General features: G+C 44.1%; 1 protein-coding gene across 1 annotated transcript in view; it reads left to right on the top strand.

Moving 5' to 3' along the window:
- LOC146173376 (venom metalloproteinase antarease-like TserMP_B) overlaps positions 1–15,559 on the top strand; it is a 40,533-nt gene extending 24,974 nt beyond the window's left edge. The window contains exons 10-11 of the mRNA XM_084584298.1: positions 13,764–13,872; positions 15,409–15,559. Coding sequence (XP_084440424.1) covers positions 13,764–13,872; positions 15,409–15,544 — 245 coding nt within the window. The 3' untranslated portion in view covers positions 15,545–15,559. The remainder of the gene's footprint in view (positions 1–13,763; positions 13,873–15,408) is intronic.
- Positions 15,560–17,902: the final 2,343 nt, after the last annotated feature.

A 17,902-nucleotide genomic window follows, 5' to 3' on the forward strand; every position in this document is an offset into this window, starting at 1 on the left:
TCTGAGAACCTGAAAACAACCACGAGTGCGACGTCAGTCGGCGCCCCCCGTTTGTGGGTGAACTTTCATCCGCTTTGACGCAGAATTTTGCACAAGCAAATTCAAAAGAAGGATTGTTTTCTACTTTCGTTTCCTATATATCGTAGACAGAAATTAGCGCATGAGCAGTTGCGGCTTCAACGCCAGTGACTAGCAGTGACTAGTGTGGACAAGCAAAAAATGCTTCTACCAGCCTTATTCGTGTGCTTCGGACTCTGCTGCTGTGCAGGTAAGTATATATCATGCATGACTGATCATGCATTCGGAAGACTCCATCATTTGTTTCTATGTTACACCGCTGCTTGGAATGAGAAAGCCGGACAAAGCAATAAACTGAAAAATCTACAATGTAACCTCTGAGCTGTGCTTACGAAAGTTATCTATTGTGCGAATGTCTAATTGGCTTCTGTTTAATTTGGGTCCTATTTATGCAGCAAATAAAGAGTTCTCAGTGTACCCAATGATTGTGCAAGAAAGAACAACCACAGGGAGCTTGGTCCTTCGGCTGACGGACGAGATTACTTTGCATCTCCAAAAGAGCACTGTGCTGGCAGACAAGCTTCTTCTTGTCACAAGCAATGAACACGGGAATCAAGTCGAGACAGTAAGTGGCAAAATGTATTTTCTGTCTAGAGGCATATAAATTAGGGCCGCTTCGTCTGAATGCACGATGCATTTCCGCTTTTCATTTTGGGGGAATATCGGATATTATCTTTCTATGCCGTGCTAGTGTCACGTCTAGCTAGGTTCCCTTACAAGCCTCTGTAACATGTATTCATTCGCATATCTCTTAAAAGCGTCGTTTTTTTGCGTCAATTTGAAACATCAGATTTGAGGGACGTCCGGTCACTCAGAAGCAATAACGTTTTACATCATTATTTGTTTTTAGAAAAAGTAATCACTAACAAATGTCTCATTACCGTTTACGCTTTTGCTAGACACTTGAGGCGTAAACAACAAATCAGGTTTATATAAGAAGCCAAAAGCAATACAATTTCTGCTGCATTACGTGTTTCAAGGAAAGATAACCGGTTACGAATGTCTTCTTTCCGTTTAAGCATTTACATGGGCACTTTACGTCTAAGCAACAAATCACATCGCTTTCGCAGGTCGACACATCTGCCATTCAAGGGAGTTTGTACCATGACACTCATCATCAATCTTCCCTCATGGTGCAGCAAAGGGATGGAGCTGTGCAAGTCGTAAGCTTTGTTTTAAAGTTTTCCCGATATAATCTTAACGATGTTTTGTAATATAAGCTAAAAGATGCAGTCAATAGAAAAGGGACTTTGTAGCAGAAAAGAAAAGGCGAAGGACAGCAGACGAACGGGACGAGCGCTACTCTGAACTGGTTCATTGCTAATAATAAACCAGTCGAGAGTAGCACTTGTCCCGTTCGTCTGCTATCTTTCGTCTTTTCTATTGCGCCAAATCTTTTACTTTTGCATTGAAATAATAAACCAAATCGCCCAGCAGAAATTTCTACTGAAACAATACTGTAATCAGCGGAAATTATACAGCATATCCGCCATCACAAATTTCACAACGCCTTAAAAATAAATCTCGAACATACCTTTTCAGGAGGGCGTTATCAACAGCAAGCTCAGAATCAAGCCACTGCCCCAGGCCGAGAGATCATTGCAAGGCCAAATTATTCACCACGTATATGAAGTTCAAGAGATCAAAGACGACATGGTGGGAATGGGTGAGCCTAGTTCAAATGCTTCTCCATTGCACATACTTGTTTGCTAGTCAAAATAAAATGCTATCTAAACTTACCTATTAAATGAAACATACTCGCCCCAGAAGGGCAAAGAAAAAACTCGCAGAAGTGGTCCAGAAATATACGCACAGCCCGGTTTGAGTTCCAGAGTTGATTACACAATATAGAATCCACTTGAGACACAGAATTTACTTCAGCGGTAGAAAGTAATAAGGGTTCTGCAGTATGCACATTTAGTATTGCTTTTGTCGTCCTTGGTCCTTCTTAAACTGCTAAGGGCAAGGGCGATCCAAAGCAGTGCTATTGATATTAAATCCTTCTCAAAAGAAAAGCGCGCAACTCTTAGATTAAGAATAGATTCTTTAACACAACAGAACGTAGAGAAGCAAATTTTAAAATAAACAGAATTCTATTTAATATTACTAACCATGGCTACGAGCAAAGTGTTAAGCGACACAAAGTGCAGCTCGTTTTGGTGGTAATCAAAAACCGATTATATGATTACCGTGTGACTACGTTTGGGCTTCTCGGGCTCCGAAAGACAATTTAACGCAGAACATAGCTCAGTTAGTTTTCGCGCGAATAGATTCCAGCTATCAATCTTCATGAACTCTGTTTTGAATTGATTGGTGGTGCATAATTGCCTGGGGCATGAGTGCGCAAGACATTGTGACGTCACATGTGCACACCCTGAAATTCAGAAACCTACCGGGGATGGCATTCCGGGATACTTCTTTGAGATGCTAGCAGAAACGGGGAGCAAACAGTTTCTTTCCCTGTTAAAACTTGCTCAAATGAACTAATTGTGCAGCTCCTTCATTAGAGACATATTTTTTAACCTTGTAGAACCCAAGGATGAAAAAAAATGTTTTCTACGTGCTGTTACGAAGCGTGGTTCTGATACCAGTCTTAAGAGAGACACTAATGGCCGCTATACATCGTTCTTGATGACAATTAAAACATTATACCATTGTTGTCTCTGGTTATGCTCATGTTTGGCCGGCAGAAAAAGACGCATATTGCTGAAACCATTCAAATCTAAACATTATTTCCACTGGATTCAAGCTATGAGAACCTCTGATCGCGTTTTTTTTTTCCAGGGCTAACTTTTTCTCTACGGGTGCACAATGTACTGTGACAGCACACTTCAGTCACTTCCAGATCTGGTCCCGATGACTCTTGGAACTTGTATAATCCGAATTCCCTGAGTACGACGGCCTTTTTGATCCCGCTGAAACAATAGCGGCGGATACCTTGATGACAGACTAATGCTGACAAATTTATGTAATCGTTGCAGAGGCAACAGTGATTGCGGATGGCTGTAGTCTATAAACATTTGTAGGACCCTTTATCTCCGCCTTTAGGATATATTATTCATCAGCGTTCATAGATAGCGTCCACGGCTAGCTTCCCGATTCTCGTTCGCGTACTTGCATTATGCTATTCGCGTAATCAATACCCCCTTAACTTATACCTCTGTCCTTTCATGCATAGTCAAGAGTGTATAATCGTAAGCTTCAAAGTCATGAGCATCACCATTCGATTATACAAAATTCCGCTTTAACCAAGCAGCACATGCGTACCTGTGTGGGCTATAGAGGATCGAAGGCTAAGGGGTCTGGATCGAGATCAAAGGCTCCCAGAATTGATTGATCCCCGTCTCTCAGGAGCTACGCAAATTGGAAGCCCCTCACAACTCGGCCATGACGCCGAACAACCCTCCGACCAATCAGCGCCGTCCACGTCACCTGCAAACAAAGCCCTCTAAGATACTTTTTTTTGTATTTTTTTCGCTCACAACTGTAAATGTAATGCCGAAGTTTCTGGAAAACAGGGCCTTTAACGTTGTTGCGTTAGGAACAACCCAACTCGCTCGTAATTTAGTATAAAATTTTGTATGCCCTTTAAATATTTTGGAAAAACATTCAGCTACGCCCTTATTCGGCGCAGACACTTGTATGAGTATAGGCATTCGAATACCCGTGCAGAGAAAAATCAATGTTTAAGTTACCATTATTCGCATGGTAATGGTACTAAATTTTACAGGCTCTACAAAAAATTTACATCGGTTTTAGGGACGCTGACAAAAAAAAAAATCTCTTTAGACTTGTGCGCTCCTAGACTATAGGCACTATACCTAGACTGACGACGGCGATAATGCTTTTTCTCAGTTACGCATTTCGCTTCGGAGGCTTAAAGAAATTTCGCCTGGCCCCTAGACGTTAACATTAAAACAGTGGCGATGTCTTAAGGAATATAAAAAAAATCACACATTTGCATCAAGACTGCTTCCAATCCTTCGCAGCGGCAGACAAGTTTTCTGTGTTTGTAGAGTAAGACAGTTTGTAAAGACATATGTGGCATTAATAATGCGTAAGCATTGTATGGCTATGTAGGCGGGTTACGCATGGGCCTAATCTTGTCGGCGCTGTAAAAGAGGGAATAGTTGGTATATCAGGAAAAAGAATGGTACTATCAAATAGAGCGCCAAGGAAAGGTGTGCAAGTGAAAACAATGGTTGATGTGGGCTAAATATGTAAATAATTAGAGGAAGTTAAGTGTGTAATTTGGAGCCAAGATGGCCGTAATCTAAATTCAGGTTTAGTTTATCAGCTTCCGGCCACGTGTCTCAGTGGAACGCCTCTTGTCATTCCTTTGAACGCATCAGAGTTCACCGGCGAAGGTGCTGTATCTGTCATTCGCGGAATCCCGATGGCACATCTCGCTGATAACACAGCAACGTCCATGGCTCACGTATTTCTCCTGTGAAGATTCTGAAGTATTCTCAAAATTTTTTGTGTGAATTTGTTAGCAGGAGGAGAGGCACCATTTATGTCATTACACAGCGGGAAAAGCCATGGATGAGCCCCAATTCTGTAACCAATATATGCCGATGTGCTTTGTTCTTTTTTTTTAACCCCGCCTGAGTGGTGTTCATTGAAGTGGTGCTGGTTGACGCAATGTTAACGTAAACTTCTGGTCACAATCGACAAGGGTATATTTTGTACATGCTCTTTTACAGAACCGAGGCTAAAGAGGTCCTTCTGGAGAAATTGGGGCAATTTTTGGAGTAAGTGTTTTGTTTCTTTTAAATAAGTACATTTAATAGCCATAATGGGCTTACGTAACTAGTACTATGTTTTATTGATTGTTTTGTACTGCTGTCAATTGCATTTTTTTTATATCCTCCCAATCAGTTAAGATGAATGTTTTTAGTTTTTTCACATTTTTGTATTTTTGCTCCGGTATCTGGCCCTCTTATTGTAGTGTGCTGATTTAATTTCACCTCTATGATGAGCCGAGTGATGGTCTGAATTTGAAAATTAAAATAACCTCTGCTACATTATTTGTTTCCAGTCGTCTGGCATTTCTCCACCCTGTTTCATGTTTCACGAAAATAGCATGTGGCACAACAAAGAATCACAGATCTTTGTGTATGTAGCACATTAGCACTTGCCGAAAAACCGTTTCACCTGGACAGCATGCTTCTAGAAGTTGATACGTCGACTAACGTGAGTCCAACGTCTATCACCTACTGAATTCAGGAATGTAGGTTTTGTCTTTCGTGGTTATCCAAGTTTCGTCTACGTTCGGGCAAGCATCCTGCAATCCAAAAACCTTTTTTTCTTTCCTTAGCGTGTCTTTTTACGAAGCCATTCGCTGCTACCGGCATATTCCTTACTGTCATTGATGAACATTTGAATGCTTTTCCACATTAGCGTTCTGTAAAATTCATACACGTATTACCATAGGAATTTCCCCTGTGGAAGTAACTAAAACGTTTTCTTAAAACGCTTTTTAGATATTTTTCCGACGGCCACCACACGAAAGCCCCGAACAAACATTGACACTTTCGTGGTGGAGATCCACGTTGTCTCCGATAAGGAGCACCATAAGTACTTCTCCACAAAGGAAGAATTGATTGCGTATTTGGCTGTCATGACTAATGCCGTGAGTATGTCTGCTTCTTTTACTTTTTACTTACACCCCTCACCCTCCAAGAAGCGCAGGCTTTAACGCCTCAAATACTCGCACACTCATTCGAAGCAAACTGCAGATACGTCACCCTGGTATTTTCTGTAACAATGAAAGGAAATGGCCGAAACTATTTGTCGCGGCATTGCGATATCAGTCAGAAGAAAAAAAAGGAATAGTGCCTTGCTGTGCGCAGCTTAGTGCAAGTGTTTAATTTAGTTTCTGCACTCCTACTAAACCATCCCAAGTCGAAATTCTGTTTTAAATCTTGGAGGCTACAGCAAATTGAAATTACCCATAAGAAGTTCAATTGAAAACCTTCTCGAAATAAAACCGGCAAAGAATGATAGCTCCTTGTTTCGCAGTGTACCTGCATTGCCTACTACAATTCGTGATTGTGAATCAGCTTAACAAAAAGAAATTCCTTATAAATGCGGGGATACCTACCTCTCAGGACATCCCGAGCTCATTTATATACACGGCAAACTTCGTGAAACAAAATCAGCCAAGCAAAATCAGCCAAGCAAAATTAAGTGTTCGTTTTCCTTGTTTTTTTTTTTGTTTTTTTTTTTTAGGGCATTCTTCTTGAACGACAGCGAATCGGCTCTATTCGCTCGGAACAAGCTTTGTGTAAAGATTACCGATTTACCGATTTAAGTTTAAGTATTCTTCCTTTCGGAAATAAAATAATCGGACTTTTTTCTTTATTTCAGGTAAACTTAAGATACCTGGATATGATGCGACCTAAAATAACGTTCAAGCTTGTGGGAATAACGCTTAACACGGTAAGTCGCTCCGACTGCATAAAGGAATATGTAAAAAGAAAATTAAAACGGGTATTAAAATAAAGAAAAAAGCTTGGCTGTCCTAATAAATTTCAAGAGGGAACGATGTTAAAACACTTTCGTCTAAGCAATGTACGAACATGGGTTGTTCGGCGTAAGCCCACTGTCCTCGGGTGCTGAATTCTCTTCGGCTTCAGTGCCGGGCAAACCCACAACAAGTGGTAAATATCTGGATCATTACTTTGTGAGTTGCAGGCAGTACATCTTGGACATTGATATCAGTATTGCTTTTGTTGTAGTGGTTATTTTATTATATATACAAAAGCAAGGAAAATATGTTTACAAGCCCCGGTATCTGCTATCTGATATCTGAAGCACCTGAACTGGAGCGGCGGAAATAAAAGAATAGCGAAGAAGGGTTAGAGGAAACCAAAGGGGTGAAGGATAGGGAGAAATGACAGGGTAGGGAAAAATAAAAATAAATATTGTGGAGAAGAAGATGAGCCCTTTTTGTTGGACGCTGATGAAGAGGAAGCAGTCTGTGGAATTGTGATCGCGCAGATCATCGTGCTGGTTTGATCATCGTGCACTTCCTTGCCGACCTCGACGCCGCCCTCGACGTATAGATTAAACCTTCTCTTACACTTGGTGGAGGCGCACCTCTACCAAGTGTAAGAGAAGGTTTAATCTATACGTCGAGGACGGCGTCGAGGTCGGCAAGGAAGCGCGCGATGATCAAACCAGCACGATGATCTGCGCGATCACAATTCCGCAGACTGCTTCCTCTTCATCAGCGTCCAGCAAAAAGGACTCATCTTCTTCTTCACAATATATACACTATGGCACAATATACAGTAGTTTGCTTGAGGCCCACCCGCAAATGTATTAGGTCACTGGGCACTCGGCACATCGGGTGGGTCTCCGCAATAACTCTGCGTCCAGGCAACTGTTTACGACGCACGTACACTATGTGCACACTATACAAAACACTGACGGCCGACGTCAGGCGATCGGCCGTTATCATCTTCAATAGCACACGCGGGGCGTTCGGTCACAGCGCGCACTATCTGGGGAGGTGTAATAGGCGGGTCATCAAGCCCGCCTGATCAATGTATTCACAAAGGCTAACGTGTGTTCGCTCGCGGACGCACGCACTTTTCTTTGCTTGTACCACAAAACGCAATACTTTTCTTTCCTTATACCATAAAAAGGAAAGCCCCCGTAATTTAGTTAAAATACTCCCAATTATTTGCGCCCTTCCGCAATGCGAAGATACTGATTAACTGTTTTGTTTTCCTCCAGGACGACGCTTTTGCGTACATAATTCAGGATACTCTTGAAGCTGTTCGGACTCTTCAAGGTCTTGTCAAATACTATCAACAAGGAAACATTCCAGGCAATCCCGATGCCGTCTACCTAATAACAAAGTAAGTGCCAAGGCCGCTTATTTGTTGTGCATGCAAAACAGTTCCCATTTCTATGTCACAACGGTGCATATTCTTATGTACGCCACATACATGTGCGTGCTCTTTTAGGAACTAAGACAATTTTCTTGATTTTATTTGTTGCAGCCGGGACTTGTCGAGCATCGACAATGGAGTGCTTAAAACAAGTGTCGCAGGTAAGATAGACCTAGTCCCTAAATACGCGCGATAGCTTTCGGGTGACTGCGGCGCAGCCTGAGAAATTCAGCACTGCCAAACACACACACACACACACACACACACACACACACACACACACACACACACACACACACACACACACACACACACACACACACACACACACACACACACACACACACACACACACACACACACACACACACACACACACACACACACACACACACACACACACACACACACACACACACACACACACACACACACACACACACACACACACACACACACACACACACACACACACACACACACACACACACACACACACACACACACACACACACACACACACACACACACACACACACACGCACACACACACACACACACGCACGCACGCACACACACACGCACACACGCACACGCACGCACACACACACATGCACACACGCCGCACACACACACGCGCACACACACACGCACAGACACACATATGAAAAAGTGCTGATATTGCTACTGCAATGGCACCACCTACCGCGGCGCCGACATACTACCCCACCTGGCGCCCAGCCCGCCCTGTTTGTTATTACTGCGGGTACCGAGGCCATATTTCCCGCTTCTGTGATCGCAGGCTCCAGAATGAACGCCGCGGCTACGACTCATTTGAAGCAGACTACCCTCCTCGCTTTTCCGGCTCTAACCACCGTTCATTCCCTGATTATCCCCGACGTTCATCACCCCCGCCAGAAAGCCCCGCTCCGCCTGCTGGTTACAGGCCTTCAAGACGCCGTTCTCCTTCGCCTTTTCGCCGCTCAACCTCGCCTCTCCGTCAAGCTTCTCTGACTACCGCCCGCCTATCGGAAAACTGACCACTGCAGTTTTAAGAGGGAAAACTGCACTCTTCGGCCATCCCAAAAATCCTCCGGAACGTCCCTGGAATATTATTTTAGTGTGGGTTGAAGGTTTATCTGTTGAGGCTTTGGTTGACACGGGCGCCGCTGTTTCTGTGATACACACTGACTTGTGCTCCCGCTTGGGAAAAGTGAAAACTTCTTATGATGGACCTGAACTCCGTGGAGCTAATGGTGCAATAATTGCAATATAATGGTGCAATATGCGAGTTTTTGTTGATGGTGTCCGCCACCATGTACAATTTGCCGTGATGTCACCGTGCGCTCACCCAATTATTTTAGGCTGGGATTTTCTGTCTGCCGCATCAGCCAGCATTTCGTGTCGCGACAGGGTCATTTACATGAACGAGAGCGATCCGTCTTCTGAACCTCCCGAGCCCCGTCATCGCCTGCTTGCCGCTACTAACTCAGTGTTGCCCCCTGGATGCGAACAACTTGTCGCGCTTACTTCTACTGACATTGATAACGGAGATGTACTAATCGTGCCTTTTGATCGCCATCTGACCCGTGGAATCGCGCTACCACCAAGTCTTGTTCGGTTGGAGCATGGCACAGCGCTTGTCGCTGCTTCGAACACTTCCCCAGAGCCCATTGTGCTGACTAAAGGGACATGTTTTCCTTGTGCCCTGTACATTCACCCGGTGTCACTCACCACCCTCACCCTTCCTCACCAGCAGCTTCTTCCGATGCTTCTCTCTGTGTTCTCTTTGGCACCATCAATCCTGACCTTCCTGCGACTCACCGCCAAGCTTTGCAGGAATTACTTCGAAAACACCAAGCCTCCTCTGATGTCACTTCTCCGACTTTGGGCCGAACGTCTTCTGCACAGCACCGCATTATTACAGAAGGTACTTCTATTGTTAGCCGCCGCCCTTACCGTGTTTTCTTATCAGAACGTAAAATTATAGAAGATAATGTGAATGATATGCTCCGACGAGACATTATTCGGCCCTCACCTAGCCTCTGGTCATCTCCGGTCGTCTTGGTCAAAAAAAAAAAAAAATGAATGGGTCCGTGCGTTTTTGCGTTGATTACAGCGCACTTAACAAAGCCACTCGCAAAGATGTTTACCCTATGCCACAAATTGACGACTCCCTTGAATGTCTTCAGGGCGCCGAATATTTCTCCACTTTGGATTTGCGTTCCGGTTACTGGAAGATACCGATGCACGAAGCCGACAAAGAAAAAACCGCATTCGCTACTCCCGATCGGCTTTACGAATTCAATGTCATGCCTTTTGGACTTTGTAATGCCCCGCTACGTTTGAGCGCATGATTGACACTGTTCTTAGAGGACTTAAGTGGAAAACATGCTTGTGCTACCTGGACGACATAGTTATTTTCTCTGCGACTTTTTCTGATCATTTATGCCGCCTTGATCTAGTATTAACGTGCCTGGCATCCGCCGGTCTCCAGCTGAACACAAAAAAGTGTAATTTTGCCAAGAAAGAAATCAAGATCCTGGGCCACCTCGTCAGCCGCGATGGCATTCGACCCGACCCTGACAAGCTTGCTGCAATTTTGAACTTTGCACGCCCTCAGCGGACTAAGGAACTACGCAGTTTCCTTGGCCTGTCTTCATACTTTCGCCGTTTCATTCGCAATTTCGCTACCATTGCTGCACCGCTCCACCGCCTCCTTACCGACCGTACTACTTTCAAATGGTCCGAAGAATGCGAAAAAGCTTTCCAAACCCTAAGGAATGCCCTCACTTCGGACCCTGTTCTCGCTCAATTTGACGACTCTGCTGCTACCATTCTCCACACCGATGCCAGCAGCCTCGGTATCGGCGCCGTACTTCTGCAACGTGACACCGCTTTTCGGGAAAAAGTAATTGCGTTTGCCAGTCGAACTCTAACACAACTACACCGTCACTGAGCAAGAGTGCCTCGTCGTCGCTTGGGCAGTTCAGAAATTCCGCCCCTACCTCTACGGCCGCCATTTCATGATCGTTACCGATCACCACGCTCTGTGCTGGTTATCAACCCTCAAAAATTTGACTGGACGCCTGGGCCGTTGGATTCTGCGTTTGCAGGAATACCACTTCGATGTCATATTCAAATCGGGTCGCAAAAATCGAGATGCCGATGCTCTTTCCCGCTGCCCGCTCCCAGAATCACCACCTAGTGCTTCTTCGCGCCTTCCTGCGTGCACCCTCGACGTCCCAATCTTGTCCAGAGCTCCAAACATCACCTGTGCTACTCCTGCCGCTTCTCCAGATCGCTACGCCATTATTTCACAATAGCGAGCAGATCCCTACTGTCTTTCCCTAATCAACCTTCTCACCGGTGCTTCTCGCCCTCCTACTGCTAGGATGCGCAGGCAACTCCAAAAGTTCAAACTTGGCAACGGCGTGATCTCCCGTTATATTTATTGCTCTGAAGGCACCCGTTGGGTCCTCGTTATTCCGAGAGCGCTTCGCACCCGTATCCTGGCGGCTTTCCACGATGATGCTACAGCCGGTCACTTAAGCTTTCATAAAACTTACCACCGCGTGAAAACCCGTTTCTTTTGGCCAGGCCACGCCTCAAGTGTGGGAAAATACGTCGCCTCTTGTCTGCCATGTCAGCGCCGCAAACGGCCCACTTCTCCTCCTGCTGGCCTACTACAGCCACTACCTTGCCCTGCTATTCCTTTTGCCGTTGTTGGCATAGACTTATACAGGCCACTTCCATTGTCTGCTCGAGGTAATCACTGGATCGCCACCGCCGTCGCCCACCTAACACGCTACGCTGAGACCGCTGCCCTGCCTAATGGCTCAGCACATGAGGTCGCGTCCTTCTTTTTGGAATCGCTCGTACTGCGCCATGGGGCCCCTCAAGTGCTTCTCAGCGATCGTGGTCGGACATTTCTGTCGACGATTGTAGCCGAAGTTATTGAGGCCTCAACCACACATCACAAATTGACCTCCAGCTATCACCCGCAGACCAATGGGTTGACTGAGCGGTTCCACCGCACGCTTTCTGACATGTTGTCTATATACGTCGACCAGGACCACCGAGACTGGGACGTAATACTTCCTTTTGTTACGTTCGCCTACAATACGGCTGTACAGCGGACCACAGGTTACACCCCGTTTTTCCTCGTCTACGGCCGTTCTCCCGCTACCTTTCTTAACGCCTCTTTCCTTTCTGCACATGCCAGTTCCTCATCCTCTCTTCCTGACCAGTTCCTTTCCCGAGTGGCCAAATCTCGCCGGCTTGCTCGCGTCAGCACGGAAGCTAGCCAGGAAGACCGCAAGTCCCGCTATGATGCAACCCATCGCCAAGTTTCGTTCCGTCCCGGCGACGAGGTGTTATTTTGGACCCCATTACGCACTCCTGGCCTTTGTGACAAGTTACAGCACCGTTACATTGGTCTTAACACAGTTCTTGCAAAAACCTCCCCGGTCAACTATCGCGTCTCCCCTGTTCACCCTCCTCCGGACAGTCGTTACCGTGGCACTGAAGTTGTCCACGTTTCACGTATGAAACCTTTTATTCGGCCCAATCCTGCGGACTAATTGCGGCCAGGCTGGCCGCTTCAACTGCGCGGGCGAAATAGTGTGAGCACTGTGTGGCGCTTCATCTTCCACACGGCTGAACGTGCTGCTTCATCTTCATCCTGCTCCCTCTTGTAGATACCCATCGTCATCGCGGAGTGTGTTTGGCTGCAGTGTGCGACCAAGGCTTCAGGTCCGCAATAAAGCCTGATCTCCCAAGTCCGACCTTCGCGTTACCTTACACTACATTTAATCGCATGATAGCAGAAATTCGTACGTGGGAGTTACGTCCTGGAGCGTGCAGCTAAAGCGTTGCTGTCCTGTACAGCTGGCATCTTTCAAAATGTCATGATGCGCATGTAATGGTTCAAAGTAATTTTGCGAAGGCGGAGCCAAAGCAGCCACTTCTCGGAATATTACTCAACCTGTGAAAAACACTTTTCGCCACAGTTCTTATTTCTGTACTACCACGCATCATCAGTATAGCAATGTAGGTCTGTGGATCCTGTAAATCGTTGAGTTCAAAAATGGCATTGCTTGTGACTGATATAAGCTGCAGGGCTTATATCAGTACTACCCTACAGAAAAAATTGTGAGGCAATAACTTCACAATTTCTCACACAATCTCACTCAATTCACATAAGAAATCACATACAAGTTGCATATAATTGCATAAGATCTCATAGCTTCTTGGGCATTATCATAAATTATGAACGATATTTTATGATAATAATGTGAACCGTATGCGAGTCTATGCGATTAGATGAGATTTTAAGAGGCTATTGACACGTAGACCTTTTGTTTTTTTCAGTAGGGTCTGCCTTAAAATATTGCATATACTATACATTAAAAGGGACAGGAACGTTTTTGAGCGGAAACTTGGGTGCACACTTTTACGCACAGGAAAGGTCGGTTTATTCTCAAAATTAAGTGCGCTAAGACGCGTGTTATACTTGAACGATAGTCCTCAAAGCAGAAAAAGAAGACATTCGTCTGAAATCAATTTGCTGCAATCGATCCCGCTGGAATGATTTAATGAAACTAGTTTCATCAAAATGAATTCAACTATACATGAATCGGTTCCAACACGGCAACTATGACAAACCACTTGGGGAGCATGCCGACGCCGTCGTACAAGTCACACTCATGAAGCTAGGTTTTACGTGCCCATATTTCGCGTAAACAATGGGAATATACAAAATATTTATTTTTCTTTCAGGTCTTGCATATCTCGGCAAATTGTGCACCAAGCTGGCTGCTGCCGAGGGAGAAGATATCGCTGGCTCGTACAAAGGAGTCTATCCCATGGCCCATGAGCTGGCACACATGTAAGGATCGTTTTGCATGAACCTACGCCTGCAGACAGCTCAATCTCTGCTGTTTTGTGAATACCAAGCGCCTTGTTTTATCGGCACGTCAGCCAAGCTAGATGACCTGCTACTTTTCTTCAAGACAACCGCGGACATAACAGTGGCGACGAGATAAGGAGGTTTTTAACTCTAGGGGCAGAATTTTCAATTATTCTGAGTACTTTTACTTCGCAACTGTAGTTCAGACAGGGAAATTTTCGGCTCCATAGCAGGAGAATCCGTTTTTCTCTGATTGATGACTGTTTCTCGAAGTTGTGTCACGTGGTTGTGTCGGAACGAGTTAGCCGAATAGCGTGTTTGAAACGCCCTTTCCGCTCCCTCATTGAAGCAGTTTCTTATGCACAATCGTGCGGTCATCTCGATATTCTGTGCATATCGTGTTTATTCAGACTACTATTCAGACTACTAGGGACGCCAAAATAAAGGGCTCCAAAAAAATTTCGACCACCTCGGGACATTTAGATTACAGTGCTATCATACAGCACACGTGTAGCATTCTCATTCTGCCTCCATAAAAACGTGGCCGCTACGATCGGGTTTGAAGCCGAGAACTCCGGCTCAATAGCCGAGCGCATTAAGCCTGAAGCCACCGCAGTCGGTAAGATTGTCATTTAATGGAAGGCTGGCGAAGGCGCGCGAAAGACGACTGCTCTCCCACGGCCCAGCGATGCAGCTCTGGGAGTGGATTCTTTTTTTTTTTGTTTTTTTTAATCAGGTAGTACTAAGGATGAGACTATTATTGCTGAGCACACTATCATGATCTTGAATTTGCAAGAGGCTCTTTTAAAAATAAGATGAAGCGTGTTATAGGTACAGCAATGAACAAGTAAGCTTGTTACAGTTCTAGAGATTTTTGTGCTTTATTATTGTAGCGTTTACCTACAAGATACTCAGGATAAACGCATTTTTGAAATTGACGTTGTTTCCGAACGTAATTTTATTATATCGGCAATTTCACAGTGTCAATCAATATTTCCGCTGATCTTGCCACAGGTGGCTCGCAATGTATTGCTTTCGCTATTGTCATAAGGCCGCTCTATTTATTTATTTAGCAGGTCTGTCAATCCCCATCGGGGATTATTACAGGAGTGGGTTCATATAAAAGTAATATACATGTGGTATTTGTTTTCTATAGTGGCCTTAGATACTGCATACAAGTAATATGCCGGTACCTTCTATAGAACGGATTCATTTCCTTCAAACTTTCCATACCAGTATATTATAATACTCCACATTTGGTTCCAAATTAAAATTGCCACTCCTGAAAGATATACTTAAACATGTACAAAGACTAAGTTGCTTCGACACCATTCCCAAGGATTTCTCCAGATGCGCCTAATGGCGTAAATCCATAACCCATAAACGACTGCTCCAAAATTTCAGCTGGCTGTGGTAATCCTCATGTCCGACGCATCTACGTTTTAACTTTGTGTTTTAGAAGCTACTAATAGCCACATGCGCACATACGTCCACTAATGGCTCCTCCTCATGCAGCCTCGGAGCGGAGCATGACGGGACCCCGAAGTGTCCATGGTCTGCCGGTTACCTGATGAGCTACGTCGATGGAGGAACCAACAAGTATCGGCTTTCACCTTGCAGCGAGCGACAGATTAGGATCAAAGTCCAGTAAGTCTCTTTAAGGTTACCGTCGAAATAATTCGACTCAACTAAAGGCCACAGTGAGGTTACTGACTGCCGCACTCAAAACTATTGCAACGTCCAAAATCCAGCTAACTACAACCGTCGAAGTAGAGCTTCAAACATTCACTAGGATATATGGCGTCTAATAGTGGTTGAATGCATAAAAAGACATTAGGAAGATATATTTTCTAATGCTTTGACTAGGCAATAACGTACCCATGAAGCTCACAATACAGGAGCTCGAAGGATAGATCACATACTAAATTAAACATAAAAGCAGAGGCAGGTATGCAATGGTTTTGTAAAGTAGCAGAGGGTCACATCATCCCATTCAAAAGATCACCGTTTTATTTTCCAGGACAATCACATTCCGAAATCTACTTTTAGCGTCGCTGGAAATTGGTGCTGCGTATGACAAGCTGTGAGGCGGCGAAAGCTGAAAAACAAATGGCTGCCGTTTAGCTCTGGTTAAGCTAAAGAATTGCTAGAGCCATGTTTGGTTTAGCTTAGGTTATCGAGTTTGAGTTTGAGTTTGAGTTTATTTTGATTTAGACAAAACTGTCTGGGTGAAGAGGGCTAAAGGTGACACGCGCGGTCACCTGACTGGGCCCTAGACACCCTACATTCATGCAGACAGAGTTTGGAACACAGGAAGAACACAGCAAGTTTGGAGCATAGCAAGAACACAGCAAACGATTTCATGTTGCAATATATACATAGGAAAAAAAACGCCTTTGTTACAAAACAAACAATACCCACAGATAGGTTTGCTAGACAAAAAAAAAACACCTTTGTTTCAAAAAAATAATACAAACAGATACGTTAATTTGACAGAGCGAAAAGAAAGACATTCCAGAAGAACTTGATCTTCCAAACAGTGTATAATATGGGAACATTGCATTGCTTACACACACCAGCTGGTTTAAACTTATTCACGTGGCATTCAGTGAAGAAAATGACTAAAGAAGAAAATCTTTGCCTGTTTCCGGAAGGCAGGCAGAGAGGAACAGGTTTTCATGATATCAATCAGGTCAGGATAGAGGTTCAGGAGGTTAGGAATTTGCCAACTGAATAATTGTCTACCATAATTTGTCCGGCAGTTGTTCTTGATAAAAATGGTTTTCCTAAATTCGTAATGTGGCTCATGTTTTGTATATTTGAATATGAATAGTGCTGGATTGCTTTTAAAATCTGAAAAGGCAACCTCTGATAATCGCAGCTTAAATAATGATTCAATGTCCGGAATTCGATTTGGCCTAAAATGTAATGATGTCGAGTCACGTCGTGATAGATTTTCATTAAAGCGAACACCTTTCTTCTGTAATAAATAGAGGCTTTCCATATTTGTCCTCGAAGTGCTGCCCCATACAAGCAGGCAGTAATGTAGCCGCGAGTGAACAGTGCTGAAATAGAGCTGATGCCGGAGATAACGAGGCAACAGTAAACGGAACCGATTGAGCATATCAATGCATTGTGCAACACTGCGTTTAATGAAGCGAACATGACAAGACCAACTCAGGTTTTCCTAAAACTGAACGCCTAAAAATTTGATTTCTGAAACCCGTTCTAGTGGTCGCGACTGAAATATCACTTCATTACTAATATGAACAGCCTTGTTAACTGGAGTAAACACAATGTACTTTGTTTTGTCAACATTTAATGCTAGCTCGTTTGCAATAAGCCAATCAGATAAATTCTTAAGCCATAAATTTACATGTGGAATTAAGGAGTCTAAGTTTTCTGCTGAAAAAAATACACTTGTATCGTCGGCGTAAAGGATGATAGGAGGAGTTTCTGGCAGAGATACAATGTCGTTAATGTACAGAGGAAACAAGGTAGGTCCTAAAATTGACCCTTGGGGAACCCCAAATTTAATCAACTCAGACTCGGAGGTGAAACCATTAACAACAACATACTGATAGCGGCGTGAAAGGTAATTCTGCAATAGTTTAAGTGGAACCCCTCGTATTCCATAAAATGGCAGTTTGTTAAGAAGTATATCATGTTTATTTGAATCGAATGCTTTACTAAAATCTAGAAAAACACCTAATGTGTACAGATGATTTTCTATGTTTTTGATAAGCTTTTCCTTGATACTAAGCAAAGCAGATTCAGTCGATTTATTTTTTTGAAATCCGTATTGGCTAGAAGAGATTAACTCATGTTTATTAAGGTAGGTAGTGATTCTAATTTTAATCACTTTCTCTACTAATTTGGAAAACAACGGGAGAACTGATATAGGTCGGTAATTACTGATGATATTTGCAGCACCGCCTTTAAACAAAACAGCCACTCTTGCTATCTTCATTTTGTCGGGGAAAACACCTGTTGTCAAGATTAGATTTGT

This window comes from Amblyomma maculatum, chromosome 11, assembly GCF_055883805.1.
Source record: "Amblyomma maculatum isolate TAMU_Amacu chromosome 11, ASM5588380v1, whole genome shotgun sequence".
In the NCBI taxonomy this organism is placed as follows: Eukaryota; Metazoa; Arthropoda; class Arachnida; order Ixodida; family Ixodidae; genus Amblyomma; species Amblyomma maculatum.